General features: G+C 39.3%; 4 protein-coding genes and 1 pseudogene across 6 annotated transcripts; 2 read left to right on the forward strand and 3 right to left on the reverse strand.

Moving 5' to 3' along the window:
• LOC145610923 (cysteine-rich receptor-like protein kinase 25) overlaps positions 1-6,626 on the reverse strand; it is a 28,816-nt pseudogene extending 22,190 nt beyond the window's left edge.
• Positions 6,627-8,903: 2,277 nt separating this feature from the next.
• On the forward strand, positions 8,904-10,457 carry LOC145611832 (putative cysteine-rich receptor-like protein kinase 31). Of its 2 annotated transcripts, none has more exons than XM_081667203.1 (5): positions 8,904-9,114; positions 9,211-9,421; positions 9,524-9,761; positions 9,872-10,019; positions 10,093-10,457. In XM_081667203.1, exons 1-5 carry the CDS (start codon positions 8,989-8,991, stop codon positions 10,450-10,452), a joined length of 1,083 nt encoding a protein of 360 aa, XP_081523329.1. In that variant the 5' UTR covers positions 8,904-8,988; the 3' UTR covers positions 10,453-10,457. The 2 variants fall into 2 exon arrangements, with proteins under 2 accessions (XP_081523329.1, XP_081523330.1); XM_081667204.1 differs by having other exon boundaries at positions 9,872-9,992.
• A 690-nt stretch (positions 10,458-11,147) lies between these two features.
• On the forward strand, positions 11,148-14,053 carry LOC145611833 (uncharacterized). Of its 2 annotated transcripts, none has more exons than XM_081667205.1 (3): positions 11,148-11,783; positions 11,992-12,300; positions 13,774-14,053. In XM_081667205.1, exons 1-3 carry the CDS (start codon positions 11,534-11,536, stop codon positions 14,022-14,024), a joined length of 810 nt encoding a protein of 269 aa, XP_081523331.1. In that variant the 5' UTR covers positions 11,148-11,533; the 3' UTR covers positions 14,025-14,053. The 2 variants fall into 2 exon arrangements, with proteins under 2 accessions (XP_081523331.1, XP_081523332.1); XM_081667206.1 differs by having other exon boundaries at positions 13,816-14,053.
• A 6,487-nt stretch (positions 14,054-20,540) lies between these two features.
• LOC145610924 (uncharacterized) lies at positions 20,541-21,680 on the reverse strand. The gene is made up of 2 exons (XM_081666185.1): positions 21,372-21,680; positions 20,541-21,104 (listed from the first exon to the last, which is right to left on the reverse strand). The coding sequence occupies exons 1-2, from the start codon at positions 21,678-21,680 to the stop codon at positions 20,541-20,543; spliced, it is 873 nt and encodes a 290-aa protein (XP_081522311.1).
• Positions 21,681-26,549: 4,869 nt separating this feature from the next.
• Positions 26,550-26,873, reverse strand: LOC145610925 (cysteine-rich receptor-like protein kinase 44). Its single transcript, XM_081666186.1, has one exon. It carries the CDS (start codon positions 26,871-26,873, stop codon positions 26,550-26,552), a length of 324 nt encoding a protein of 107 aa, XP_081522312.1.
• Positions 26,874-27,651: the final 778 nt, after the last annotated feature.

A 27,651-nucleotide genomic window follows, 5' to 3' on the forward strand; every position in this document is an offset into this window, starting at 1 on the left:
GCTGAGTGGTTTTCATACCAGCCCAAAAGTAATCTCGCATGTAGGCAGGAACCCACATATGCCGCTCCTTGTATAGGCTGGTCAACCAATCGTTGCCCTCCAGATTATATTCACTAATAAATAGGCTCCACCGAGTCTCAAACTCTTCGACTGTTAGGCTCTCATACACAACACCCTTTAAGACACCCTTGAAATCTTTGTAACTACAAAATGAAACAGACAAAAATAAATAAATTTTGAAACAATGATAGTAATCATCATATCGATATCAACACAATACTAACCTCTCACATTTACCCAGTTTTTCCGGAATTTTTCTCATAATGTGCCAGATGCACCAACGGTGTCGGGTAAATGGCATAATCTCCTCTATAGGTTTTCACATCGCGGCAGTCTGGTCAGTAAGAATCGCCTTTGGAGGCCGGTTATTCATGCATGTCAACCATTCCTGGAATATCCACCGGAAAGTGTCACAATCTTCATGAGAAACCAAGGCGCAACCCAACAAAATTGATTGGCCATGGTGGTTAACCCCCACGAAATTCACAAATGGTAGTTCATACTCGTTTGTCAAGTATGTAGCATCAAAGCATACAACGTCACCAAATTCTTCATATGCTGCACGGCTACGCGCATCAACCCATAACACATCTTTTAACCTTCCATGTTTGTGAAGCCGTTGGGCATGATAAAAATTTGGGTTTGCTCCTTGCATTTTTTTAAAATAAGACATCATTGCGGCGGAATCCCCTCCCACCATTTTTAACCTCCATTCCTTATACACCACGTGCGCCAAATCTTTCACAGTTAATCGCACTTTTAGTTGACTCCCTTGTATTTCTGTAGACAAACATCCGTGGATTTGTGTAACAGGAACACCTTCATCAAAGAATTTTAGCAACTTCCTCTTAGCTCCTGTAGTTAGCCCCTTCATTCGATACTCTTTAACTAGGTTGGCCTTACTAGGAGTTGGTGTATGATTTGAATGCTCCAATTCCACTCCCTTCACCACCCATTCACCCTGACGATTAACACTTGCATAGACCTTCGCTTTACACTCACATTTTTTAAACTTGCGCTTACGTTTACTCAATTCATCAGCACAAACTATACCATCAACTGCGCCCCCTGTACCAGCTACATCCATAGCCTTAGCCCTCTTTCGTGCTTCCCTTAACGCTCTCATGTCTGGTCTACCCCAACACTCACACCTCCAAGTAGTTGATATACGATCTCGAACTCTGCCCTCGCCTTTGGAATACACACCTTGTGCTCTAGTGACTCCAAAACCCTGTTGCTGGGCATATTCTTTGTAGTACGCCTCTACATCTTGCCACGTCTTAAAAACCATACCGACCTTTGGAGGTTCCATACCGGAAGCGCCCACGCTCATATGATTACTACCAACAACTGTGGCTAAAGTGTCCATTGTGTTAATTGGAGATTGGAATTCGTCACCATTACTAAGATCACAACAGTCCTGGGTCGTTGGTGAATTTTTACCACCATTTGTAAGATCATCACCACTCAGCCCAGAATTTTGGTTCCCAGAATTCACATTAACAGGGCCATCGTCACCTTCACTTATAATGTCTTCAACATCCATGTTTTCAGTTCGTAGCTCAGGTCACTAAAATAACAACCTAATATACATAAGTAGCTTGTGTCACTAAATGGGACAAGTTTAATTAACTAGTGATACAAATTTTTTTATACAAAGCTATCGGTATTAATTTACTACCCAAATCTTTTATCAATTTCTGAGACTATACAACTCGAAATTTAGATCAACTTTCTTTATTAGTAAAATATCACAAGGCAATAGCATCAACTCTACTTGTTACGCACATACGTGTAGTCATTATTATGTACTCTGAATCAAATATGTTGAATTTTAGCATATAGATGCCAAAGTAATTTTTACCAAATTAATACTACGGTATGAACAAATGATACAACTTCAACGCTCTAAAAATACGATAGAATGATAGCCGATTTTATGCATAGAGTCCATATCCGATCCAAATAATTCATAGATGATAATGATTTCATATCCAAGTATCCTACTTTAATTAAACAAATCACATCTTTTGTAAACATTTAAATACTTTAATTTAATAAACACGTTGAATACACAAGATTCAAATATTAAATAAGCAATATAATGGGTGTAAACCGCATACCACTAGGATGAAATCAGTACGCCATACAGCCTTCCTTTCAACATGAACGGATCCGATCTTCTGATTCAGATCATCATTCAGATCTAGAGCTACAACTTCATGGAGATTTCACTAAGCTGTAGTTCTTTTTTGTTTTTTAAAACCATGTTTTTTTCAATAACTTCTTAACCAAGAAATGTTTCATACAGCTATACAAAAAAACTACCAGCCACAAAAAGTAAAGATCGAATTTAATTTCCACCTTCGTCTACACGATACAGATTCAACGAGGTTAACACTTCACCTTGCGACGTTAACACCAGTTGGCCGTTCTGTGAGCATTGTCATCAACTGACTCATCAGATAAGAATGACCACCGCTGTGTTGGTTTTACTGACTCATCAGTGTATAATGACGAGGGCTGACATGGCACACAAGATTGACAAACTAAATCAATCATAAAGATAAACTGGGCAGCCCCCCTAATAATACCACCATAAAATACCAATTTAACCAAAAGTTTTAAATGATAATGGTTGAAATTTGAAAATAGAATTTTTACTCTACCACTAATAAAAAAGAACGATACAATTATTGATTACTATTTCCTGTCCTTTATTTTTATTGCATGGTTAGTCTTATTAGACCCAAAAAGCTCTCCCAACAGAAAAAGAGAGTACTATATAGATTTAAAAAAATATAAAACATTGTGGTATTAGTGACGAAGAATAGAGACATTTTAACTTTACTTCCTCTTTTTTTTTATTGGCATCTTTTTTTTTGGTAAAATTGGTATAAACCACCTTTTTTATCCGACTTTTTTGAAAAAACCACCTTTTAAGTTTTTTTTTAACTAAACCACCTTTTAAGTACCTAAATTTTTTATTGCACCACCCTTATTTCAAATCTAACATATTGCATCTCAACCATCCACTTCCAAATCATCAACCATAGCAAATCTTTCCCTTCCATATCAACCATCCACTTCAATTACCTCAATTTAGGTTTTGAGAATAAACAAATACTACAATTTAATTTTTGTAGCAAAATTAAGTGTGGTTTTTTAGAGCTTTACTCAATTTGGTCATGCATATATATAAAGGGGAGGGTCAAATGTTTTGGAGGTGAACAAAATACATGATTTAGAAGCGAAAGTCACAAGTTGTGGGCCCCTTTGACGTCTTAGTTAATTTTTTCGTCATAATTTGAAATAGGGGTGGTGCAAATAAAAATTTAGGTACTTAAAAGGTGGTTTAATTAAAAAAAAAAACATAAAAGATGGTTTTTTCAAAAAAGTTGGACATAAAAGGTGGTTTTTACCAATTTTACCTTTTTTTTTTGTAGGAAAGTTAGTTGTATACTAATTGCACTAATGGTATAATTGGTATACTCGCTCATACTTTTGTTTGTTTTCACATATCAAATACTAGTATCTGCCTATTTTACTGTTACTTATGTTTAATATTTATTTTTGTTAGAGTTGTTACTTTAATTTTACTCTTTCACCTTTGCTTACCGTCACATGTGCAATTTTATTATTTTATTCTTTTTAAAAATTTTGTGTCCGTAATTAAAGAAAATAGAGTAAGTATAATTTTGGTTACAACAATTCGCTACAGAAATGCATAAATAGACGTTTCTAGAGGTATGCATCATTATTGATTGTAGTATAGTAGACAAATATTCTACATATCTATCTATATCAGTAATATCACTATATGTGTGAAAGCAAAGCTAATCAATCGACAAAATTTATCAACTTGTCTATCATGAATAAAACGTTGTTCTCTGTACACTGTATGTTTTTTTTTTTTTTTTTGACACAACCACAAACACTTCAATTAATTAATAAAGGTCACTTTGTGAGAGGTGACAAAGGGAAGAGAAGCAGGGGGGCACTCCTCCATCCAAATGGTAACCTCAGATAGGCCAAGAGAAAGCTTAAAGTGACTGTTAGTTTCTCAGTGAATGATGACCAGGTTTTCTCAGTTGACCCACCAAAACATTATTACCCTGGCCCTTTTTTCAGCAAAAAAATGTTGTAAACTCAATAAGCTAAGAGTAAGGGATAGCTCAAGTGGTTAGAGCTTCTTTTCCGATCTCAATAAATTTTGAGATCAATTCAAATTAATTCTCGTTAAACACCAAAACTAAGCCGATTTTATAATTTTAAGAACTTGAGTTGAATTTAGTTGAAGGATGTTTTAATAATGGTCGTATACTAAATGATAAACCAAAATGATCGATTTATTTTATACATTATTATAATTTAATCACAATTAGTCTTTAGTATCTACAATGAAATTTTTTATCTAACATACAAAAATTAATTTCTAAGAAATTTTAAACATTTTTCAATTGTTGCAGCACAAACCAATAAAAGAGAGAGCAAAGAAATTTACATAATTGGTCGCATGTTAATTTTTATTGCTATTATATGTTTTCAATTCACCATAAAAAAAAAAAACTGACGTAAATTGAATAGATTTTTATTTTTTTTTATTTTTTTATTAGAGAGTCATATAGACGAGTGATGAAAATCGATCACAATCAATTACATGATCTCCTAGCTATAATCAGTTTGCCACACTCTCATTTTAATACTCTATTCATCTCAGAATAACGAAGTTGAACTTTTTTCATTATTTATATAATAAGTTTTATTACTATCTCCGTTTCATGTTTTTTGCAACTTTAGATATTATTTGTGAGATATAAAATACTCCAAAGTTGCAAAAAAACATAAAACAGAGATAGTATAATATTTACTAACATAAAAACACATGTTATCATAATTTAACTTTATATACATAAAGTCAAATTAGTGTATTGACATGTATACAAAATTTGAATGTGTTAATTTACTCAATTATATAGGACAGATGAAGTACTATGTTAATAGATGATCAGAAAATCTTGCTTGGACTGTTTTAAAATAATATTATTATGGACCTAAAGTTTATACACAAGTAACTGGCATTACATTCAACATAGTGACCCCTATGATAGAGTATAAAACATATTCCTGAGCCTCAACCATCAGCTTAAGCTTTTGGTTGAGTTGGTCCTCTAACATGGTATCAAGAGTCAGCATGACACAAAGGTCACGGATTCGAATCTCATTCACCCCTCCTTTAAAGTGGAATTAATTCGCACCAGGTATGGGTTATTCCTGGGCCTCAACCATCAGCTTAAGCTTTTGGTTGAGTTGGTCCTCTAACACCCTAATTTTTAATATTGTAACCTTATTTTGTTAACATAATAACCTTTTGTAAAGCTTATGTGACTTTTAATGTTATTATTAACCTAAAGTACGACATTATGTTGAATACTGACTTAATTTTAACATAGTGATCTTTATTATTCAAATTGACTATTATGTTAAAATTTTCATTAAAAATATTAACCTCTTATAGCTTTTATAATGCCACATCAACTTTTATTTCAAAATAATAACTTTTATTATAATATAGTGACATGTTTCTTTATTAATAAAACAATCATATTGTCTCTAATGTTAGCGGTCTATAATAAATTAGTGTAAACCAGGTTCATTTAATAATTTGTAATGAATAATACTCCGTACTATATTAAAGAAGAATTTGACCACGACTTACCCTTAATAGGCTGAGTTGGCGACGACAAAGATGTTGCAGGTGGTGGTGAGGCCGTGTCAGCATAAAATTGGTAGAGCTCGTACCGTATGTTGCAGCTAGGATTCAACACCCGACAACCCTTGTTCCCATAACAATAAGTAGCCATCTTAGTAAGCATAATTTTAAGGCACCTTTGACAGTCGATTGGAGTAAGGTCAGGCGTGCATTGAACCCCATTATATAATTTCATGAAACTATTAAAATCAACTCCACCTTTAGTTAAGTAGTATTTCTTGTCTCCCACCCCCTCAGATTTACCTATATCAGACACTAAATCGTACAAGGTATCACCCGCCAATTTCATAAACCTGTTAACATCACTATCCTCGACAGATTCGATGCTCCTCCAACCAACTTTTATAAACTCATCCACATCCCCAAGATAAGACGTATTGGAATATCGAACCATGCATTCACCATACCAAATTACCGCTCTTTTGGCTTTCGGACACTCGGACTGAATTTTATCAGTTGCAGCAGACACGCAGCCTTTGCAATCATCAGAAGTAGTATCACCTCGGCAAAGAAATAGGACATAAATTATCTCTGCATCGCTTGCAGCCGAGTCTGTCGAATTAGTGGCGTAGTATCCATGATTGATGCTTTGTCCTGCTTTTTCTGGCAGCGAAGATAACAACCTGTTGAGGTCGCTCGTAAATGAGGCTTTGAGGGCGTACGTCTCATCATCATAGCAGCTACGAGTAACATAGTCATATGTTGCATCGGTAATGATAAATCTTGCACTCAAGATAAGAAAAATAACAGCTGAATAGAGGTGTAGCTTTGAAAGATTAATGACTAATGACATTTTGTTAAATTAGTGTTGCATAGAAAATGTGATTTTTGCTAGAGATTCTTATATTATGCCGTGAGAAAATGGCAAACAAGTTGAGCAATAATGACTACTTTTTGCCGGTGGACCCTATAATTAAGCTTTAGTACTCGGTTTAATTGACTAGCTACTTGAGTCAATTTTGGGTCAATATGTCTACTTTAAGCCATGAAAGTACCATGATATGATATATGTAGCAAATTAATTAGTTGATCCTCTGTTTGGTTCTTTACAAGAAAAATCATCGAGAACTTAAAAATCTAAGTGAAAATGTGAGGATAAATGAGAGAAACTATAAAGGAGGTAAAGATGGAGGAAAATGTGGTTTCTTTTCTTTTGTAAAGGATAATGTTTTCCTCCATTATTGGAAAAGTTATTGTTCCTACTTCACAAACCAAACAAAAGGAAAATGGGAAAATCATTATCCATGAAAACATTTTACATCAAAGCAAATGAAGTATAAGTCAAAAACTTATAATGTTCCGGCTAGTCTACTTGTTTGATCTCGATCTTGATTGATTCACTGCAAAATTTCTTGCTAAGCCATAATCAGAGATTTTTGGATTCATATCATATCTAATAATATACTACTAGCTTTTAGATCACGATGAACAATTTTAAGCCAAGAATCTTCATGGAGATATAGTATTCCACGAGCAATATAATGCCATGAATAATTCTGTACGTAGTGTGTAGACCAGTTAAATAGCCCTTACGTTTCGGGATCTGTACGTGTATACGATAATTTCAATTCATTTAATTATCACATAATAAACACTCTGGCAGATCTAAGAGTTACACCCCCGGCCTTTTCCCCAAAAAAAACAAATGTTAATTTATTTATTTATTTATTTATCTTTTTGAAAAAGTTAGGAGTACCATTAATCAAGGTTTGGACAAATTGTCCATTAATACATACAGTGCAACATCGGAAGGACAGTGATTTTCCCATATTTGCTCAATTCCAAACGATACTATCCTAGCAAAGATGGGCGACAAAGTTCCCATCCCTACGAAGATGTAACCAAGAAACAAAATTAAAATACTTGCACACAAACATAACATCATCAAGGACACAATCAAGTTCCGTAAAATAAACCACAAATTTTGAGAGACGATTTATAACAATTTGGTTATCTGATTCCTACAAATTCTTAAAGGGACCTAGTTCACACTAATTTATTGTGGACCACTAACATTAGAGAAACTATGCTTGTTTTATTAATAAAAAAAAAAAGTCACTATAATAAAATGAAGGTCACTATGTTGAAAATATAAGTCATTTTGATAATATATAGGCTACATATTGTCGGTCTGGCTTTGAACCTACGTGCCTATGACTTCGTTTCCCATGAAATCCGTGCAACGGAAGATCCTGAATAATATTATGATGTAATTTTTTGCCAAAATAAGAAGTATAACACTTATTAAAACACGGCCGAATTTTGTAAGTGTAACACTTAAAAAAACACGAAGGGAGTAGTTCAGTAGGGAATTATCACTTAATTTTTTGCAAAAGTTTCATTCATAATGGGTTCTGGAGGGACAGTTGAGGGTTTTCATTCGAGGGTGGGGCATGGGGGTTCGAGAAGGAGAAGGTGGTTCGAGGAAGGGGAAGGATGGGGGGAGGTGTGGTTGGGTGGTTTGGTGGTGGCAATAGGGCTTAGGGTGGTGGTTTAGGGGTGGAATGTTGGTGTGATAGAGGTTAAGGAAAGGGAATGGAAAAACCTAGTGGGGTAGGGAATCAACTTAGAAGACTTTGAGGAAATGGGAGAAAGGCCTAACAAACCACATCAAAGGGAGTATGGAACTAGGGATAGTTGATTCCCTTACCCTTTCATGAATATCCTCAACCGAATGGCTCTTTAATAGTAGATTCGACATAATTTAATAATGTCACACTACATTAATAAAGTTGTCACTAAGACACTATAAACATGTAACAATTATAATTTGTTGTTTTTTTTAGTATGGTTTATTTGATCCCAAGTTTGGGGATTTTTTAAATTGAGGTAATTTCCTAAGTTAAGAGTAATTTCCTTATAATTATCATCTTTACTTATCTTGTGCAGAAAAGGGTAAGGCAGGTGGATCCCTTGTGGTAAACATTTCACTTGGTATTTTAGTGTTGATCTTGGTCCTTTTAGTGACTGTACTCATCTTTCTTCAATGTAAGAAAAGAAGGAATAATAACGACAGCAGCAGAAGTGATAGCCTACGAAGTCAAGCTCATGCAATAGAAAATGGTAAAAATACGGATAGTTAGATACATAATTTTGCCTCAAAAATGTGAATATCAAGCTAAGTAATTTGATGTCCCTCCTTACCTTGTGATGCAATGCTTGGTGAAGATTACTTGACTGCAGAGTCTTTGCAATTTGACTTTGCAACACTTAAATTTGCAACCAACAATTTTTCTGACGTTAACAAGCTGGGTGAAGGTGGATTTGGTGCTGTTTATAAGGTAATAAAAATTATTACGACGTTAATAGGCTAGGTGTAGGATCTAAGTAAGATCGAAGTATTTGTTATTGGTAAATCACTATTCATTTTGTTGCAGGGCACTCTACCAAATGGACAAGAAGTAGCAGTCAAGAGGCTTTCTAAAGGCTCTCATCAAGGTGTGGAGGAATTTAAGAACGAGGTGGTGTTTGTTGCTAAACTGCAACACAGAAATCTTGTTCGACTACTGGGATTTCATTTGGCGCCGGATGAGATGTTGCTTGTTTATGAATTTGTCCCCAACAAGAGCCTTGACCAGATGTTATTTGGTACACGAAATTGCTTAAAATCATATTATGTATAAATTATTTTACAGAGTATGAAGAATGAATTTCCCTTCTTTTAAAGTCAACTTTGAAATGCTTGCACAGATCCTGAAAGAAAAAGTGGACTAGATTGGCCAACACGCTACAAAATTATCCATGGCATTGCACGAGGAATACTATATCTTCATGAAGATTCTCGGCTTACAATTGTACATCGTGACCTGAAAGCAAGTAATATACTGCTAGATGCTGATATGAACCCAAAAATTTCAGATTTTGGCCTTGCAAGAAACTTTGCAGTGAATCAGAAGCAGGATCAGACTAACCGACTTGCTGGAACATTGTAAGTATAAATCTAGACTCAACATGACCATTAAAAAATTGAATATAAATGTTCAAGAAAAAAAGGCAGAAACAGATAACCATAGAAGTCATTGATTTTAATTTTTACAGAGGATACATGGCCCCCGAATACATTGAATATGGTGAAATCTCGACCAAGTCAGATGTATACAGCTTCGGTGTGTTGGTACTGGAGATTATAACTGGCAGGAAGATCAGCAGTCGCCAAACTGTAACATCCGAAAATCTTCTGACATATGTGAGCATATGGTCAATACATATTCTTTTTCTATTCCTCTGTTTAAAAACTAATATGTGCATACAATAAACAGGTATGGAGGCACTGGAATGTGGGCGCACCAATGGAAGTTGTCGATTCTTCTCTAACGGATTCATATTCAAGCAGTGAAGTAACACGATGCTTGCACCTAGGCTTCTTGTGTGTTCAAGGGAATATAGATCAAAGACCGTCTATGTTATCGACTGTCTTTTATCTCAACAGTAGCTTTGATCTTCCAGCGCCGGAACAGCCTGCTTTCATTAATACTACTCAAAAGGGATTGATTTCAGAGTTCAAAGAGCTATTTACTGACAAATCAACTAAATCAGGATCAAGCTCAAGAACTAGTGAGCAACAATCTGATAAATCTACGAGTAGATCGACCCATTCATTCTCGGGGATTGAAGTTTGAACACATCAAAATGAGGAAGCCCCAGTTTCTCACCGTGAGAAACTTTTTGTGAATAAATCAACAACTTTTTCAACTTTATTCAACTGTGGAGCCCACAATATTAAAAAAGTTGTTGATTTATTCACAAAAATGCCCCCATGAGAAACAAATTTTGTTTCTCACCATGAGAAACAGGGAATTTTCCCATCAAAACTTTCCAAGCAAGAGAGAAATTAAAAGCACAGAGTTTTAAGTAGTACTACCACTCCCGTCTCTTATGAGTTGTATGACATTGCATAAAATTATATGTTGGGAATAGAGGTGGCCAGTGGGCCGGGTTGGACCCAGCCCACCCTGACCCGCACGGCTGGTGGGTCAAATGGGTCCAGCCCGGATCCGACTCGGCACAACCCGGCACAACCCGTTTGAAAAGGTGGGTGCGTCATGGGTCCAAAAATTCTAGGCCAGCCCATTTCGACCCAGTCCATTTTGACCCACATGATTCGGCCCAACTCCTTCAACCCATTTCGACCCACGTGATTCGACCCACCCAACCCACGAACCCACCCAACCCGACCCATCACGCACGGCCCACCCAACCCACCAACCCGCACAACCCGCCAGCCCACCCAACCCGCCAACCCGCACAACCCACCAACCCGCCCAACCCGCCAACCCGCACAACCCGCACAACCCGCCCAACCCGCCAACCCGCACAACCCGCACAACCCGCCCAACCCGCCTAGCCTAACAGCCATATTCCAAATAATTTTCAAAACTAACGGCTACTTTTTTTTTGAATTTGATGAAGAATGTTAACGGCTAGTTTTTTTGTATTGTATGATCATCCCCTCAATTTTTCCTATAAATACCAATTCCATTTCATTGAAATTTCCACACAACTCAAGCTTTCTTTCTCTCTTACTCAAAAATTCTTAATTGTTCTCAAATTCTCAAGTGTTATTTAGTGTTATATAGAGTTTTATTTTTGTTAAAAAAAAATCTCCTTACTATTATTATTAGTATTCTTAAGATTCTAAAAAAAAAAAAAAAAAAAAAAAGTTCTTCTCCATATTATAATTAGTAATCATAAAAAAAAAAAATGGGCTCAAGAGGAGGAATGGGAAGGAGTCAAAGTGGTGGTCGAAGTGGTGGCCAAAGGAGTGGTGGTGCAAATTTTTCGTATGAAATTAATACGGAAAATTTAAACCAATTTGTCAATGAATATGGAGATTATGGTTTAGGAGATGGGCAAAATATTCAAACGTCTCCACCACAACATTTCTCCCACCAATCATCGAGTTCAACTATGCCACCTCCATCACAACCAACATCTCAACCTTCATCTCAAGGTAATTTCTAATTTAATTTTTATTGTTATGAATATTTGAAAAAAACTATTATTAATGATTATAAAGTTCGTTTAGTTCCAATTTTCTATGATTTATAATTACCATGAAAAATGTGTTTAAATAATTATAATTAAAATATTTAAAATTTAAAAGCTTATTTTCATGAATAGCGTTTAAAAATTAATTTCAATAATTTGATTTATGAAAGGTGGTGGCGGTGAAAGTAGAGGTCGAGGACACACTTCTTGGGTGTGGAAACATTTTGACGGTGTTGACGTCACACCCCCGGGATGGCAACCCGGTCAACCAAAGAGGTTCACGTATACATGCCTAGTTTGCAAGGCGCTAGGTGCAAATGACAAGTCATATAGTTGGAAAACGGGAGATGGAACCGGAACCTTTAGTCGGCATTTGCAAAATAAACACGACTTGTTCGAAAATGGCCCCCGTCCTTCGGGGGGTAAGTTGCCCGTCCAAACACAATTGGGTGGATACATGAGCCATCTACCAGGCGGAGGTACACCTTTCCATTATAATAAAGATAGAATGATTGATGAAATGAGTACTTTAGTTATTGCTAATGAATACCCTTTTAGTTATGGTGAAAATGCAAATGTTGAGCATTTTAATAAAGTTGCATTACAACCTGCATTTACTCGTGTCCCCCGAAACACCCTAAGACGTTATACACAAACTTCTTATTATAAATATAGGAGTGGTTTGATTGAATTATTTCGTACTTTTGATGGTCGTGTTAGTTTTACAAGTGATACATGGACTTCTAGTATGGGCGAACCTTTTCTTTGCATTACTGCTCATTGGGTGGATGATGATTGGTTTATTCAAAAACGTATACTATGTTTTCAAGCTATGGAAGAAAGGCATACCGGTTTTAACATCAAAGTTCGTATTTTGGATTGTTTAAAAGAATTTCACTTGAATAATAAAGTTTTTTATTTGTCTCTTGATAATGCAACTGCAAACACAAAGTGTATTGACTATTTGAAAAATGACTCCGAGTTGCATTTGTTGTTGGGTGGTAGTCTCTTGCATGTTAGATGTTGTGCTCATATTTTGAATTTGTCTGTTCAAGAGGGTCTCGCTGAGTTGCAACCATTGCTAAACCCAATTAGAACAGTTATAAAATGGATTAGGATAACTCAGTCAGTTAGACGAAAGTACATAGCTATGTGTAAAGAAAGAGGTCTTAAGAAAAGACAATGGTCTATTGATACCCCTACCCGTTGGAATTCTACTTTCAATTTGTTGAATGATGCTATAAAGTATCGTGATATTTTGACCCAACTTTACAACGAGACTCGTGTTGATCCTACTGAGTTATTAACCGAAAGTCAATGGACTAATGCTTCTTTTGTTCGTGATGTTTTAAATGCTTTTGATAGTGCAACTCATATTTTCTCTTATATCTACGAGCCTAACATTCATTTAGTAGTAATTGAGTGTGTTAAAGTTGTTCACACCATCGAAGAGCATATGAAGATTGATGAACTTCGTCCCGTTCTTGATAGCATGAAACGTAAGTGGCATACTTATTTTAGTGAATTTCCAATTATTTATGGAATTGCTGCTATTCTTGACCCCGGTGTCAAAGCTGAAGGTTTGGAAAATCTTTTAGAATTTTATTATACAAGTTTAGGAATCGATTATGATGTTAGTGAATATATTAACAAATGCAAATCTGTTTTGGGAGACCTTTATGATCATTATGCATCTATTTATGGTTTTGATTTAGCTACACCAACTAATACTAGTACTTCCGATTCTAGATTTGGTTTTCTTGATAAAGTTATGAAAAAAAAACACAAAGCATCTACATCATTCTCATCATCATCTTCTTCAACACTTGCTATTAATGATTATTTGTCATATCAACATGAGACCAACAACAGCTTTCAAATTATAAAATGGTGGCAAGAACATCAAAAAAGTTTTCCTATATTAGCGAGAATTGCAAAAGATATACTTGCAGTTCCCGCTTCATCAGTTGCTTCCGAGTCTGCTTTTAGTGCAGGTAGAAGAGTGTTAGATGAAAAAAGATCTCGCTTAACTCCGGAAAGCATTCAAATTTGTGTTTGTAAGAAAGATTGGGATCAAGCTGAAAGAAGAACTCAAGGTTTAAAGCAAGACGAAGACGATGAAGATGATCCTGTGATGATATTGGAGTCGTCAACGGATGATGCAGCTTCCGGGGATGATGATGCAACAAACATGGGTGGCTAGAAAAGTCTTAATCAGGTACGCTAAGAACTACGTGGGCTTTGATTCTTTCAGGATACGTAGGCAACTTATTTTTCGAAAATTAGAATTTAATTGAAAAATTAAATTTTAATTTTCTAAAGATAGGTCCAAGCCCCCCTTCCTCCCCCAAATTCCAAAATAAGTACAATATAAGAACTACGTTGGCTTTGATTCCTTATTTTGTGATATAAGGATACGTAGGCATCTTAATTAAGAGCAAGCCATCAAATTGTTAATTTTGTAAAAATTAAAACATCACACACCCCATTTAGCCGTTTCACCCACCCGACCCTAACACACGAACCCACCCGACCCTAACACACTAACCCAACTCAACCCAAACCCACCCTTTGACCCACCCTAACCCATGAACCCACCTCGACCCACCCTAACCCACCTCGACCCACCCTTTGACCCACCCTAACCCACGAACCCACCTCGACCCACCCACGACCCGTCTAACCCACGAACCCAGCTCGACCCACCCACGACCCATCTAACCCACGAACCTAACCCTAGTGTGTCCAACTTCTCCGACCCAACCCACGACCCGGCCCACCCTACCTAACGTGTGTCGTGTCGTGTGTCATGAAACCCCAACCCGCGACCCACCTAACCCTAACCCAGCTCGCACGACTCGCACGGTGGACACCTCTAGTTGGGAAAATGATGTTCGTTGTTGTACATGTGAATTTATAATTTATAGTAAAAGATAGCAATTTGAATTTTCAACCAGATGTATGATTCAAGGAATTTGGATTCCATTGCGAGAACAAAAGGCAATCTAGCATAGCAGTTTTAGCTGTTTCATCTACTTTAGTAATCGACTTCTTGTTATATTTTTAGATATTAATATATGAATCGACTATAAATCAAACAATAAATCAGTGACAAACATAGAACTTTAAGTCTGTAACGTAATTTTGTTATGCAGAGTATGTCGAAATGTTCAGTATGTAAGATGCATACTGTTTCCGTCTAATCCTGACTTCCCCAAGAATTCGGACCTGAGATCCTGATACTCCTATCGGCAAGCTGAGAACCTACACAATGAGAAAAAGTTAGCTAACCCCGGGGTGATCCGGGGATAACCACTCCGATGATAAAGTCAGAAGGTGTATAAGAGAAGAAGGTAAGTAAGAGAGAGAAAGTAGAGAGAGAGAAAGAGAGTTTCCTTCATGTCCCCATTAATGAGGTCTTACCTACTATTTATAATGATCTACCTTGACAGGTGGCTTTCATCCATGCAGAGCCTTCTACGCCAAGTGTCGAGCTTCTGTTGCCACGTGCCGGATTCCTACAGGCCGACATGTCTTCTTTTTGGGACATATCGGCATCCTCTCATAACTGTTTAGAGCCTGGCCACGCGCTTTCACAAGATATCGGTCATGCTCAGATATCATCTCATACAGTTAGTCCCCCAAGTGAGGACACATGATCATACATCATCATTCTCAATTAACATAGGCAACAAACTGAACTAAACAAACTTTGGGTTCCACTTCTCATTCCTCAAATTTCACCTTACGTTGGAAATTTCATGCGACAACATTTCTTGTACTCTGTCAAGCACGGTGTGTTATCAAAGCTTTATTACTAACCTTGTCGTTGCCGCAGCCTATTATACTTGCCTGGCCTATACTCAGATACATTTTCAGATAAAGCTTGAGAATATTCCAGAGACTCACATCTCTTGCTCAAACAATTTGCTTCCATATTCTTTTAAGCTCTATATTCTTTTGCTGAGAAGATATATTCTTATTTATTATTTTTATTTCTATTTTGTTAATGTAAGAAGACAATCTTTGTACTGTAATCCTGTACTGTATCCATTTGCACTATTATTGGCTTTTAACCGTTGTTTTCCCCTCCAAGTGACCTTGTATGCCGATAGCAGACAAGGTCTACTTGGTTCAAAATACCTGGGAGCGAAAAACTCCGTTTTCCCCCCCAAGTGACCTCGTATGCCGATAGCAGACAAGGTGTACTTGTTGCAAAAAACCTGGGAGCGAAAAACTCCGTTTTCCCCCCCAAGTGACCTTGTGTGCCGATAGCAGACAAGGTCTACTTGTTATAATATTGAAGCGTAACCGCTTTTTTTTTTTTTTGAAGCGGGAAAATTAGCACACGTGTCACAAATCCTGTCGCTACTTTTTGAAATTGATTGTTAATTCAGAGCCGTTGGATTTCTGAACCGCCTTTCACCTCAACTGACTCTTCAGTTTTTTTTTTTTTTTTTTTTGCTTTTTTTTAGATCAAAAATTCCGCCATTCTTCATTTCACTTTCATTTTTCCAAAGTTTTTCTCAGTCTTAATTGTTCTTCAACAAAAAGTTTATTTCACGGATTTTTCTTGGTTTCGGTCTACGCTTCTCAGTATATTCAGCGCACTTTTCTTCTTCGTCACTTCTCACTTTAAGTTCATCGTATCAGCGACTTTTGTCGAAGGTATTGCCGTTCCTTAACCCCTTGATTTTGCATGTTTTGTTTTATTTTCTCATTTTTAAATTAAATGTCTGAAGATAGTGTCGAAGAGAATTTCCCTAACCTTAGTACTGCTAGACGTCGTTTAATTAGGCAATCCTTAGGCAAAGAAACTGGTAGTAACCAGGGTAATTCATCTTCCCTTTCTGATAATATTGATTATCCATTTGAGACGTTATCTTCCGAAGAAGAAAAACGCGCTTTTATGATACATAGGACTATTGCCCACCGCGAAAGTGCCTTTCACCCTACTAACCCTGATATCTCTGCCGACACCGAAATTCTTGACGTTGAGCCTGTTAGTGTTCGTTATCACTTACGCAGCTTTACTGGGAAACGCTATTTTAATCAATACGGCACTATTGTTGGCAATATAGGTATAAACACCATGCCAAGGGTAAAGAGTATCAGTTATCAGCCTCGAGCTGCTGCCCGTGAAGCCGCTGAGGCCGCCAAAGCAGCTAAGGCAGCTGAAGCCGTTAAGGCAGCTGAATCCAGCAAAAGACCTGGGCAAGGTCAGGTTGTGAGTTCTTCCGAAGAAGAATGCGGATGACATCCCTGCAAACCCTATGAAAAGGTCCGCCATCTCCAGTGCATGATTCAGCCGTCAACTCGGTTTTAGGAGATGACGAGATTCAAAAAGACAGTGTCAACAATGAGAGTAGGGATGACATTGTTGACTTGACGGCAGAAGTTATCCAGGAAGAGAGTCTGGACGAGGGCTATAATTCCGAGACCGACGGAGCTGAATTCTGTCAACCTATTACCCTCGCTAGAGATGGAAAAGTGGCCAAGGCAAAAATAAGTGATGATTTTAGGAAAACGGCAATTGAAAAAGATTACTGCCGCCGCGCTAAAAAATTCTTCAACTTACCTGACGGGTATGAGCTGTCATTTCCCCCTTCTGGAGCCTCAGTATTAGATTGCCCAGTAGGTTCCGTGGCCGTTTACATGAAGCATTTAGACTTCGGCCTCCGCTTTCCCCTACACCCCTTTATGGCGAAAATCTTAAAAGCCTGGAATGTCTGTTTAGTTCAGGTTACTCCTCCTACTATCCGGGCCGTTATTGCCACCATCTGGGTCATGCTATATCGAAACTATCCTCTAACCCTTAACGCTTTTAGGCGACTGATTACTTTGAAGAGAGATGGTCAGTCGGATGGGTGGTGGTCCTTGTATACCCAACCTCGCAAATACACCGTCCACCCCAAACTGACAAGTTGTAAGGGATGGCAAGTGAGGTTCTTTTTCATGTCGGTTCCTGAGGATTATCCTCTAAAAAGAACCTTTTTCCGGCCTCATCCCCGTTTTGACTCAATCCCTGAGAGAGATCTTGGGAAACACGAAGAGAGAGTCGTCAATCATTTTGACATCTCAGAATTTGATGAAGGTGACGGCAAGGTTCGTATTGTTCCTACGGTGTGGGTGCCGAATGTGAGTTACATTCTGGGCAACGCGTCGTTATCTCGTGTCGGTCTCTGTTGGACTGACAATTACGGTACTGTTTATTGAGTTTCTCTTCCTTCTTTTTCTTTCCTCTTTGTTGTTTTTGCTTTTTTTTTTTTTTTTTTTGTATATTTTTTTTTAAGATTACCTGTACCTAACTGATTGAACTTTCATTCCTTATTCTCAGGTATTGACAAGTTGGACAATAAACAACTCGGCCTATCCTCCGACGGGAAAAGGGTTATCAGACGTTATCCCAAAGCTTCAAGTCCCTACGACACTCTTTCTTCCGTTTGCGGCCGCGCTCCAGCTATCAGTGCCAAAAGAAGAGCTGAGATCATGGCCGATGACAACGCCAAGAAGAGAAAGTTAACACCTCTAGCCAATCGGCGAGGTGGAATTGTGATCTCCGGCCCTAGACAACCTGAAGGGCGCGCCGAGAAGAAGAAGGATCAATCGGCGCCCGAGAAGACTCCACCTATCAACAAAGCTAAAAGCCCTGAGGCTATCGTGAAGAAGGTTATTCAGGGTGTTGAGATCGAAGATCTCACTTCTGCCGAATCCCCTCGTCAACCTCAGGCAACCACCATAATCTCTCATACTACGGTTGGGTCAGATTCCAGCATTCTGGCCCTGACTTATCGGTCCAATCAATGGATTGAACGAGTCTCTGGAAGGTTTCCAGATGAAGTTTTGAAGGGATTCGCCGTCCCTGCTGGCCATTCCGGAGATCGTTGGCAACCTGTTATGGATGTCGGCCGGAACGAATCTATGATTACCGATGATCCAATGCAAGGTGGAAATCTCGGTTATCGGCTCCTGAGCAACCTAACGCTGCCGATGGACAGACCTGCTGGCCCAATCGGCCCCCTTGCTGCTGCTCATATGCATAACATGATGAAGGTATCTTTTCTTCCCTTTTTCATATTTTTATGTTATGTTCTCGTCTTTGTCACGTACTTACAATGTTCGTTTAACCCTTAACCCTCATTTATTTACTTATTGATTTATCTTTACTATATACGTATTATTATTATTTTTGTAGGCCGTCATGTCTGGCACAGAGCTGGTTGAGATGTATCGTTACTATCAGGAGAAACATCATCAGGCCTCCTCCAGTGAAAGTGCCATGCAGGAAGTCATCGCTAATGCTGAAAAAGCCTTGGATGATTTGAAGAAAAAAAAAGAGAAGGACGACAAGGAGATGTCGGAACTGAGGATTAAGGCGGGGCGGGTTGCCAGTCTCGAGCTAGAGGTGCAGAGTCTGAAGACTCAAATCACCGAGAAGAATAAGGCTGTTGAGCGCCTTCCCTCGGTTGAAAAAGATCTCCAGGATGCCAGAGTTAAAATTAAGAGCCTTGAAGAAAAGGTTCAAAAAATGGAAGCTGACAAACCTGGTATTCGTCAGAGAGCGGTCGACCGTTATATAGCCTCCGACGAGTTCTGCTCCAAGCTCCAAGATCGTTTTGATGGAGGTTGGACAGCTGCTCAGAGATGTGTTGCTCACGCCGCCGGTTGGAAAAAGGATGATTGGGCCAAGGTTGAAAAGGCTTTCGGCGAGGAAGCCTACAAGATCCCTTCCGGCTTCGAGGCGCAGCAATTTTCTGAAGAGGACTTGTATATCCTGGCGCCAACTGCTGATGACGGCCCCAGAAATCCCAGCATTTTAGATTCCCCAATGTCTGAGAATGCACAAGCTTGAAGGGGCGGGCAGTCATCACCGACATCTTCTTGTGGGTCTTGTATTATTGGGCCTTATCAGTTGTAACTCTTTTTATTGTCTTTTGCATGTGTTAACATTTTATTTTGACAATGCTGTTTTATCGGCATATACCCCTTTTTTGTGGTGATGCCTGTCGATTGTCAACTTTATCTACTATGTAAACTTATTTTTATTTCCATTATTTGCTAACTGTCTGCAAATTTTTACGCCCCTTATCGTAACTGTGTTGTTTTTGCTTATCTCTTTCTATTTTGCCCTTTTTCTCTTTTTTTTTTTTACAATGTTATGATAACTTTTTGGCCTTACAAATTATAATTTGTAAAAGATTGCAAAAATTAAAGACTTACCTGGTGGTTTGTCTGATACCCGACATCCTTCATCGTACTATAGACATCACAAGTATCAGTTAACAATACACTGTTGTTATCACAAGTATTATATGATTCCTTACTCCCCCCAGTATACATAGTTCATATTAGATCTATGTATACTGAGCAGTAAATGGTTGTTGCTGGTTCAGATTATAACCTCGGTCACCTACTGCTTTGCTATTTCAGCCAATCAGGTACCCTCTCGGCGATCATTTTCTGAGCTACGCCTCATATCGGCATATACTCGAATTGATTTGGCCGGTATTATATTTTGAACCAGCAACCTCGTGAGTTAACGTATACAACTGATCAGGTTGTATATCTATTAACTTCACGGAAGCGGTTTTGAGCTGTCCGTCCCATTTAACGGTGTTCTGTTAAATGGAGGATGCCTTTTCCAACACACGTTGTCTGAATATTTCTTCATTCATTATCGATATCTTTCTTGATATCAGCTTCTTATAAAAATTGTAGATTACACATAGTATTTCTTCAATACAGCTGAGTTCCATACATTTTTTAGGGGTGTCCCATCTAAAATTTCCAGATAAAACGATCCTTGGATGACGACATCTCTAATCCGATAAGGTCCTTCCCAACTTGCAGTCAGCTTTCCATCTTCATTCCCTTTACCGGTTGCTGCTGTTCTTCGTAGTACCAGATCTCCTTTACTTAACGGCCGATGAGATACTCTTCTGTTATAGGCTCTTGACATTCTTTCCTTAAATGCAGCTGACTTAACTGCTGCCTTTTCTCTTAGCTCTGGTAAGAAATCTAACTGTTGTCGTAGGAGTAAATCATTTTGGTCTTCACAGTAATGTTGAACCCTAAATGTCGGCAACCCGACTTCTGCTGGTATGACTGCCTCTGTTCCAAAAACCAGAGTATAAGGCGATTCTCCTGTGGCTTCTCTTACTGTTGTTCTGTTTGCCCATAATATCTCCGGTATCAAATCTGCCCACAAACCTTTTGCATCTTCAATCTTTTTCTTGATCGCTGTCACAATTTGCTTATTTGCTGCCTCTGCCTGGCCGTTAGACTGTGGATGGCATACTGCTGCATAAGCAAATTTCACCTTGTACTTCATTAAGAGATCTTTGACTGGCTTACAGTCAAATTGGGTCCCATGATCAAAAACCATCGCCATTGGCAACCCAAACCTTGTGAAGATGTTTTTCCATATAAACTTTTTTACTTCCGATGTCGTTATCTTCGTTACTGGTTCTGCTTCTATCCACTTTGTGAAGTAATCAATTCCCACTATCAGAAATTTTCTTCCACCCGTGGCCGATGGGAACGGGCCTACTATATCCATCCCCCATTGGGCAAAAGGGATTGGATTTAGTATCGGAGTTAGGTCATTTGGAGGCAAGTTGATAACTGGGGCAAACTTTTGACACTTCTCGCATTTTTTAACATAAGCCGTTGCATCTGCATTCAATGTCGGCCAGTAGTATCCCCTTCTCATTGCTTCCCTAGACAAGGTTCTTGCTCCGAGATGGTTACCACAGCTTCCCTCGTGCAATTCTTCTATTAACCTTGCTGATTCAAAATCCGTTATACATCTTTGCAATAACAGTGAAAACCCCCTTTTGTATAACTGGCCTTGGTACATAACGAACCATACACTATCCTTTCACAGTCTTTTTAGCTCTCCTTTATCTGTCGGCCCTACACTATGAATGATGTATGCCAATATTTTATCGTACCATTGATTCCCAACATCAACACATAATACATCCGCCGACATCTCATCTATACTTCTCCGCTTTAAAACCTCCACCATGACTGTCCTTTCCAAGTCGTTAAAACTTGAACTTGCTAACCTTGCTAGCACATCTGCCTGAGCGTTTTTCAATCTCGGAACTAGTTTGATCTCAAAGTACTGCAACTGAGCTGCTAATTGCTTCATCTTCTCCAAATATTTCACCATTGCTGGTTCTCGGGTTTCATATTCCCCACTGAATTGACTTGATACCAGCTGGGAATCAGTTGTCAGAACTAGTCGTTTTGCTTCTGCTGCTATTGACAACTGCATTCCGGCTACCGCAGCTTCATACTCGGCCTCATTATTTGTTGCCTTGAACTTAAATTTCATGGCGTATTCAAACATTTTTCCATCTGGAGCCGTTATCACAATTCCAGCCCCTGCCCCCGTTGCTGTGGCCGATCCATCAACTGATACCTGCCATGTTCCCAACTCCTCTTCTTCATCTGTGTATGTGGTTTCAACAATAAAATCTGATAATGCTTGAGCCTTAATTGACGTTCTGGGCTTGTAACTTATTTCATACTCCGACAACTCAACTCCCCATGCCAGTAATCTACCAGATGTATCCATTTTGCGCAATGATTTCTCTAAGGGATGATTGGTGAGCACCTCTATCGGGTGTGCATCAAAGTATGGCCTCAACTTCCTGGCTGCCACTATTACTGCTAACGCCATTTTCTCTATTACTGGATATCTGCGTTCTGTCGCATTCAAAACATGACTGACAAAGTAAATCGGCTGTTGTTGTCTCCTCCTTTCCACTAACAAAACGGCTGCTACCGTTTTTGGCGATGCCGAGATGTATAACTGCAACACTTCTCCCTTCTCGGGCCTGGCAATTGTGGGAAGAGATCTAAGATGACTCCTTACTACTTCTAAGGCATCACTTTGTTCTTTTCCCCACTCAAATGCCTTATTCTTTCTTAGTACCATAAAAAACGGAAGTGCTTTATCAGCCGATTTGCTGATAAACCTAGTTAACCCTGCCATCCTGCCAGTTAATCTCTGTATATCACGAATGGTTTTTGGTTGTTTCATTTGAAGAACCGCATTCACCTTATCTGGATTGGAATCTATTCCCCGTTCACTGACCATGAAGCCTAGAAACTTCCCTGATCTCACCCCAAAAACGCACTTCTCCGGATTCAACTTCATTTGATATTTCCTCAAAGTTCCAAATGTCTCTCTCAGATCTGCTATGTGGTCTCCTTTTTCCTTGCTTTTTACTATCGTATCATCCACATACACCTCTACATTACGCCCCTTCTGCTTCTCAAAAATCTTGTCTACCAACTTCTGGTAGGTTGCCCCTGCATTTTTCAACCCAAACGGCATTGCTTTATAACAGTATACGCCTACATCTGTTATAAAAGCCGTTTTATTTCTATCAGCCTTATGCATGCTGACCTGATGATACCCTGAAAATGCATCTAGAAAGCTAAGCATAGCATGACCAGAGGTTGAGTCTACCAGCCTATTTATCCGGGGTAACGGATAGCAATCCTTAGGGCAAGCTTTATTCAAATCTGTAAAATCCACGCACATTCGCCATTTCCCTGTCGGCTTTCTCACCATTACTACATTCGCCAACCATTCTGGATATGTGCAAGGCTCAATGAACCCTGCCGCTAAGAGTTTATTTACTTCAGCTTGTATTGCTTCTATTTTCTCAGTTGAGAAATTGCGCTTCTTTTGCCTTATCGGCCTGAACTTTCTGTCAACATTCAACTTATGCTCCATTACTTCTGGATGTATCCCCGGCATCTCACTGGCCGAGAACGCAAAGACGTCGGCATTTTCACGCAGCAAGCTTATCAGGTTACACCTAGTGTCCACATCCATATCAGCCCCAACCTTCACTGTCCTACTCGGGTCACCTGGTTGCAGTTCAACTTGGACGGTTTCTCCCCCCGGTAACGGCCTTGGTGTTTCCTCAGGTCTTGCATCAAAGTTTTTCATGGTTAAATCCTGAACTGTCGGCTCACCTTCCCTTATTGGGTTACATGGTACCGTAACACTACCAACTGGGTTCTTCAAAGCTGTAACATAACAGGCTTTTGACATAACCTGACCCCCATACACCTTCTCCACAGCACCTAAATTCGACACATAGGCTATTGCTAGATGGTAAGTTGACACAACGGCCTGCATGTCGTGAATTATCGGTCTGCCGATAATTGCGTTGTAAGCCGACTTGACATCCACCACCAGAAACTCTGCCATCACATCTCTTGCCTGTGGTCCATCACCCATCCTTACAGGCAACACAATGCTCCCTTCTGGCCTTACAGTCGACCCATTAAACCCGATCACTGGATACGATACCGGCTTCAAGTATTGCCTTCCTATATTCATCTCATTAAAAGCTTGCACAAACAACACATTTGCTGAACTACCCCCATCTACCAGTACTCTTTTGATGTCAGCCCCATTTATCTTGGTTATCAGGACTAACGGATCGTCATGCGGGAATACTACACCTCGTGCATCTTCCTCTGTAAACACAACTTGTGGTATAGACGCCGGCCGAGGACGGTTGTCTACATCCAAAGCGCAAACCAGATGACGGTGCTCCGCCAAATGCTTCTTTGCCCCACTAATCGTCCCTCCATGAATCGGTCCCCCCGTTATCACATCTACCCTTCCTGTAGATAACGATGGTATTCCTGCATCCCCTTGTCGGACTATTCTTCCTTGTGTTCTTTCGGGCCTTGCTTCTATCTGTTGCCTCTCAACTGCTTGTGCCGGTTGCTGATTCCTGCTTGCATTCAACCGGTATTGTGTTAAGTGCCCTTTTCTGATCAACTCCTCAATGTTGTCCTTCAATTGTGTACACTCCTCCGTATAATGTCCCACATCCCTATGGAACATACAATACTTCTTCACATCCCTTGGTCTTGCCTTCATGGGAATCGGCCTCGACCAATCTTCTCTGTTCTGGTTTACTGAGTAGATTGCCGCCCTTGGTGTATTCAAGGGAGTGTAGGTGCTATATCTCATTGGCAGCCTTGTCGGTCTGGAATCTTGCCGACTTCCTCCTCCCCTTCCTGGGGCAGGAGCTCTCGGCCTGCTTCCTCCAGACGAGGTCCCTTCATACTGACTTTGCCCCTTTCCGGCAGTGACATGTCTGCTACTTGTCTTCATTAATTCCTCACTCTTTATATAATCATGAGCTTTGTTGAATGCCGCTGCCAATGTCGGCAGGTTCTTCCTTGTAAGATATCTCTTAAAATCCGAATCAATCAATCCATTCATTAAAGCCATCACAGCTATTTCCTGTTGCAGTTTCGGAATGGTGTTTGCCTCATTGTTAAATCGCCTGATATAATCCCTCAAAGATTCATCCGGTTTCTGCTCCACAGCCATCAATTCTCCAGAGGTTCTCTGCCTCACACTGTTACTGACATACTGACCTACAAACATCTCAGTCAATCTTTCAAAGCTATCTACTGACCCGACTTCAAGGTTGTTAAACCAATCGGCTGCAGCCCCAATCAGAGTTGTCGGAAAGACTTTACACCAGACTGCATCCGAGTTAGTGTATAGCATCATGTGTCCCTCATAGGACGTTATGAATCTTGCCGGATCCCCTCTTCCATCATACCTACAAGTCGGCATTTTCACCTTTTCCATTGGCTGATCCAAGATGTGCTGGGCAAATGGAGATGCCCTTAACTGCACCACTGTGCGCACTGCTTGACCCTCTACTTGTGAACTTCTCTGCTGCTGAGTTCCGGTACTCACAACGTGACTTGAGGATTGTTCAACCCGCCGTGATGTTGTATGCGATCTTACCGGCGACTCATGTCGGGGTCTCCTCGACGAGTTCTCCAACTGATTGTGTTGTTCCTCCTGGTGACGGTGCGATGTTCCTCTATCGGCCTGGGCAGCTTCTCTTTCAGCCCGTGCCGCCTCAGCCTCCTTTCTCTTCCTACTCATTGCACTCATCACCCTTGCGGCTGTTTCCAACTCATCTGGAGTGAATGCCGCCATAGGATCCTCTGCCTCCCCTCCTCCTGCAGGGGGAGTTATCGGCACATGAAATTGATTACCCTCTAGGGTATGGGTTTCATCTACTATTTCCACCTGGGGTTGTTCTACTGGTATTCCATTGTTTCCGGCCATGGTTATCGTTGTTATATGAATGTTTTTGTGTGAGGTTCTTAGGCGATAGAAGTGATCAACTTCCCCTCCTTCTAGCGCCAAATTGTTTCTGTCTAATCCTGACTTCCCCAAGAATTCGGACCTGAGATCCTGATACTCCTATCGGCAAGCTGAGAACCTACACAATGAGAAGAAGTTAGCTAACCCCGGGGTGATCCGGGGATAACCACTCCGATGATAAAGTCAGAAGGTGTATAAGAGAAGAAGGTAAGTAAGAGAGAGAAAGTAGAGAGAGAGAAAGAGAGTGTCCTTCATGTCCCCATTAATGAGGTCTTACCTACTATTTATAATGATCTACCTTGACAGGTGGCTTTCATCCATGCAGAGCCTTCTACGCCAAGTGTCGAGCTTCTGTTGCCACGTGCCGGATTCCTACAGGCCGACATGTCTTCTTTTTGGGACATATCGGCATCCTCTCATAACTGTTTAGAGCCTGGCCCCGCGCTTTCACAAGATATCGGTCATGCTCAGATATCATCCCCCATACACATACATTGTTATATAATAATCTTGAATTCACAATGCACTTTTTAGTAGAGGAAAACGTTGTTAGTCACGACGATACAATTCAGTTATATGGTAAGTGCCAGTATATGGAGAGTCTTGCACATTAAATGTTTGATTATCTTCAGAAGTAGTGACTGTACCGAAGAAATGAGGTGGCTTCGGCAGAGGGAGGCTAATAGATTGTCCACTAAGAGCAGCTACAATTGATGTCATTCTCGGCCTTTCACCAGCATATTCTTGGATGCATAATAAACCAATATGGATGCATTTCAGTAATTCGTCTACAGGAAAATTACTACTCAACAACGTTGTATCAACCAAATCCAAGGCCTTTTTCTCGTTCCATAGCCTCCATGCCTGGTACATAAGTTTAAGATTTTACGGACTTTAATTAATTGTATACATTTTGATAAGATATAATAAAAACACATTAAAGAGAGCTAAGAATAATAACTTACACGATGTAGTAGCGCCTCTTCAAGCTGGAATCTGTTAGTGTGTGATTCAAAAAATTCTCTTAGTTGCTATTTTCTAGCTTAATGATGTTAGTGGGTTAATAGGGTCATACTTTATTATCATGTTTTCATGTAAGTAGGAGTTTGTTAAGTTGTGGGTTATTGATCAAAGTCACGTTGTTAGTGGCATATTTAGTGGGGCCTAGTTGTCCTTGAAGATAGGAATTATGGTTAAATTCCTTAGCCTATTTAAGAAGTCTTTGTATTTTCAAGTTATGATTAAGTGAATAATATTATCAGATTATTTTGCTTTTATGTTCTTTTATCTCTTTCTTTTTATCTCTTAATACTTCAACAGAATCCATTGAAACATCTGTTTTTGTTTCTTTTACCACTCACTATCTCAAGGACAATGATTCCAAAACTATATATGTCTGTTCTTCAAAAAAAAAAAAAAAAAAAAAAAAAAAAAAACTATATATGTCTGATTTTGCAGAGTAATGACCAGTTATAACATATTCTGGAGCCATGTAACCACTGCAATACATATGTCAAATCAGAAGAGCTTATAACTGTATTAGCAAGATAACCTAAGCCGCTAGCCACCTCTGCCCCCATAATAACCGGCGTAACCCTCCTTTCCCCTCTGCCCCCTCCCCTAAAACCACCCCAACCCTGCTTAACCACCA

Source organism: Chenopodium album, chromosome 24 (assembly GCF_948465745.1).
Source record: "Chenopodium album chromosome 24, dcCheAlbu1.1, whole genome shotgun sequence".
In the NCBI taxonomy this organism is placed as follows: domain Eukaryota; kingdom Viridiplantae; phylum Streptophyta; class Magnoliopsida; order Caryophyllales; family Amaranthaceae; genus Chenopodium; species Chenopodium album.

Coding starts and splice junctions, on each gene's coding strand:
- LOC145611832 (XM_081667203.1), top strand. CDS start 8,989: ATGCTTGGTGAAGATTACTTGACTGCAGAGTCTTTGCAATTTGACTTT. Junction 9,762..9,871: donor AACCGACTTGCTGGAACATT/GTAAGTATAAAT, acceptor TAATTTTTACAG/AGGATACATGGCCCCCGAAT. Junction 10,020..10,092: donor CCGAAAATCTTCTGACATAT/GTGAGCATATGG, acceptor TACAATAAACAG/GTATGGAGGCACTGGAATGT.
- LOC145611833 (XM_081667205.1), top strand. CDS start 11,534: ATGGGCTCAAGAGGAGGAATGGGAAGGAGTCAAAGTGGTGGTCGAAGT. Junction 11,784..11,991: donor ATCTCAACCTTCATCTCAAG/GTAATTTCTAAT, acceptor GATTTATGAAAG/GTGGTGGCGGTGAAAGTAGA. Junction 12,301..13,773: donor GAGCCATCTACCAGGCGGAG/GTACACCTTTCC, acceptor ATATACTTGCAG/TTCCCGCTTCATCAGTTGCT.
- LOC145610924 (XM_081666185.1), bottom strand. CDS start 21,680: ATGTACCAAGGCCAGTTATACAAAAGGGGGTTTTCACTGTTATTGCAA. Junction 21,105..21,371: donor CCCAATGGGGGATGGATATA/GTAGGCCCGTTC, acceptor TGCCATCCACAG/TCTAACGGCCAGGCAGAGGC.
- LOC145610925 (XM_081666186.1), bottom strand. CDS start 26,873: ATGTACCAGGCATGGAGGCTATGGAACGAGAAAAAGGCCTTGGATTTG.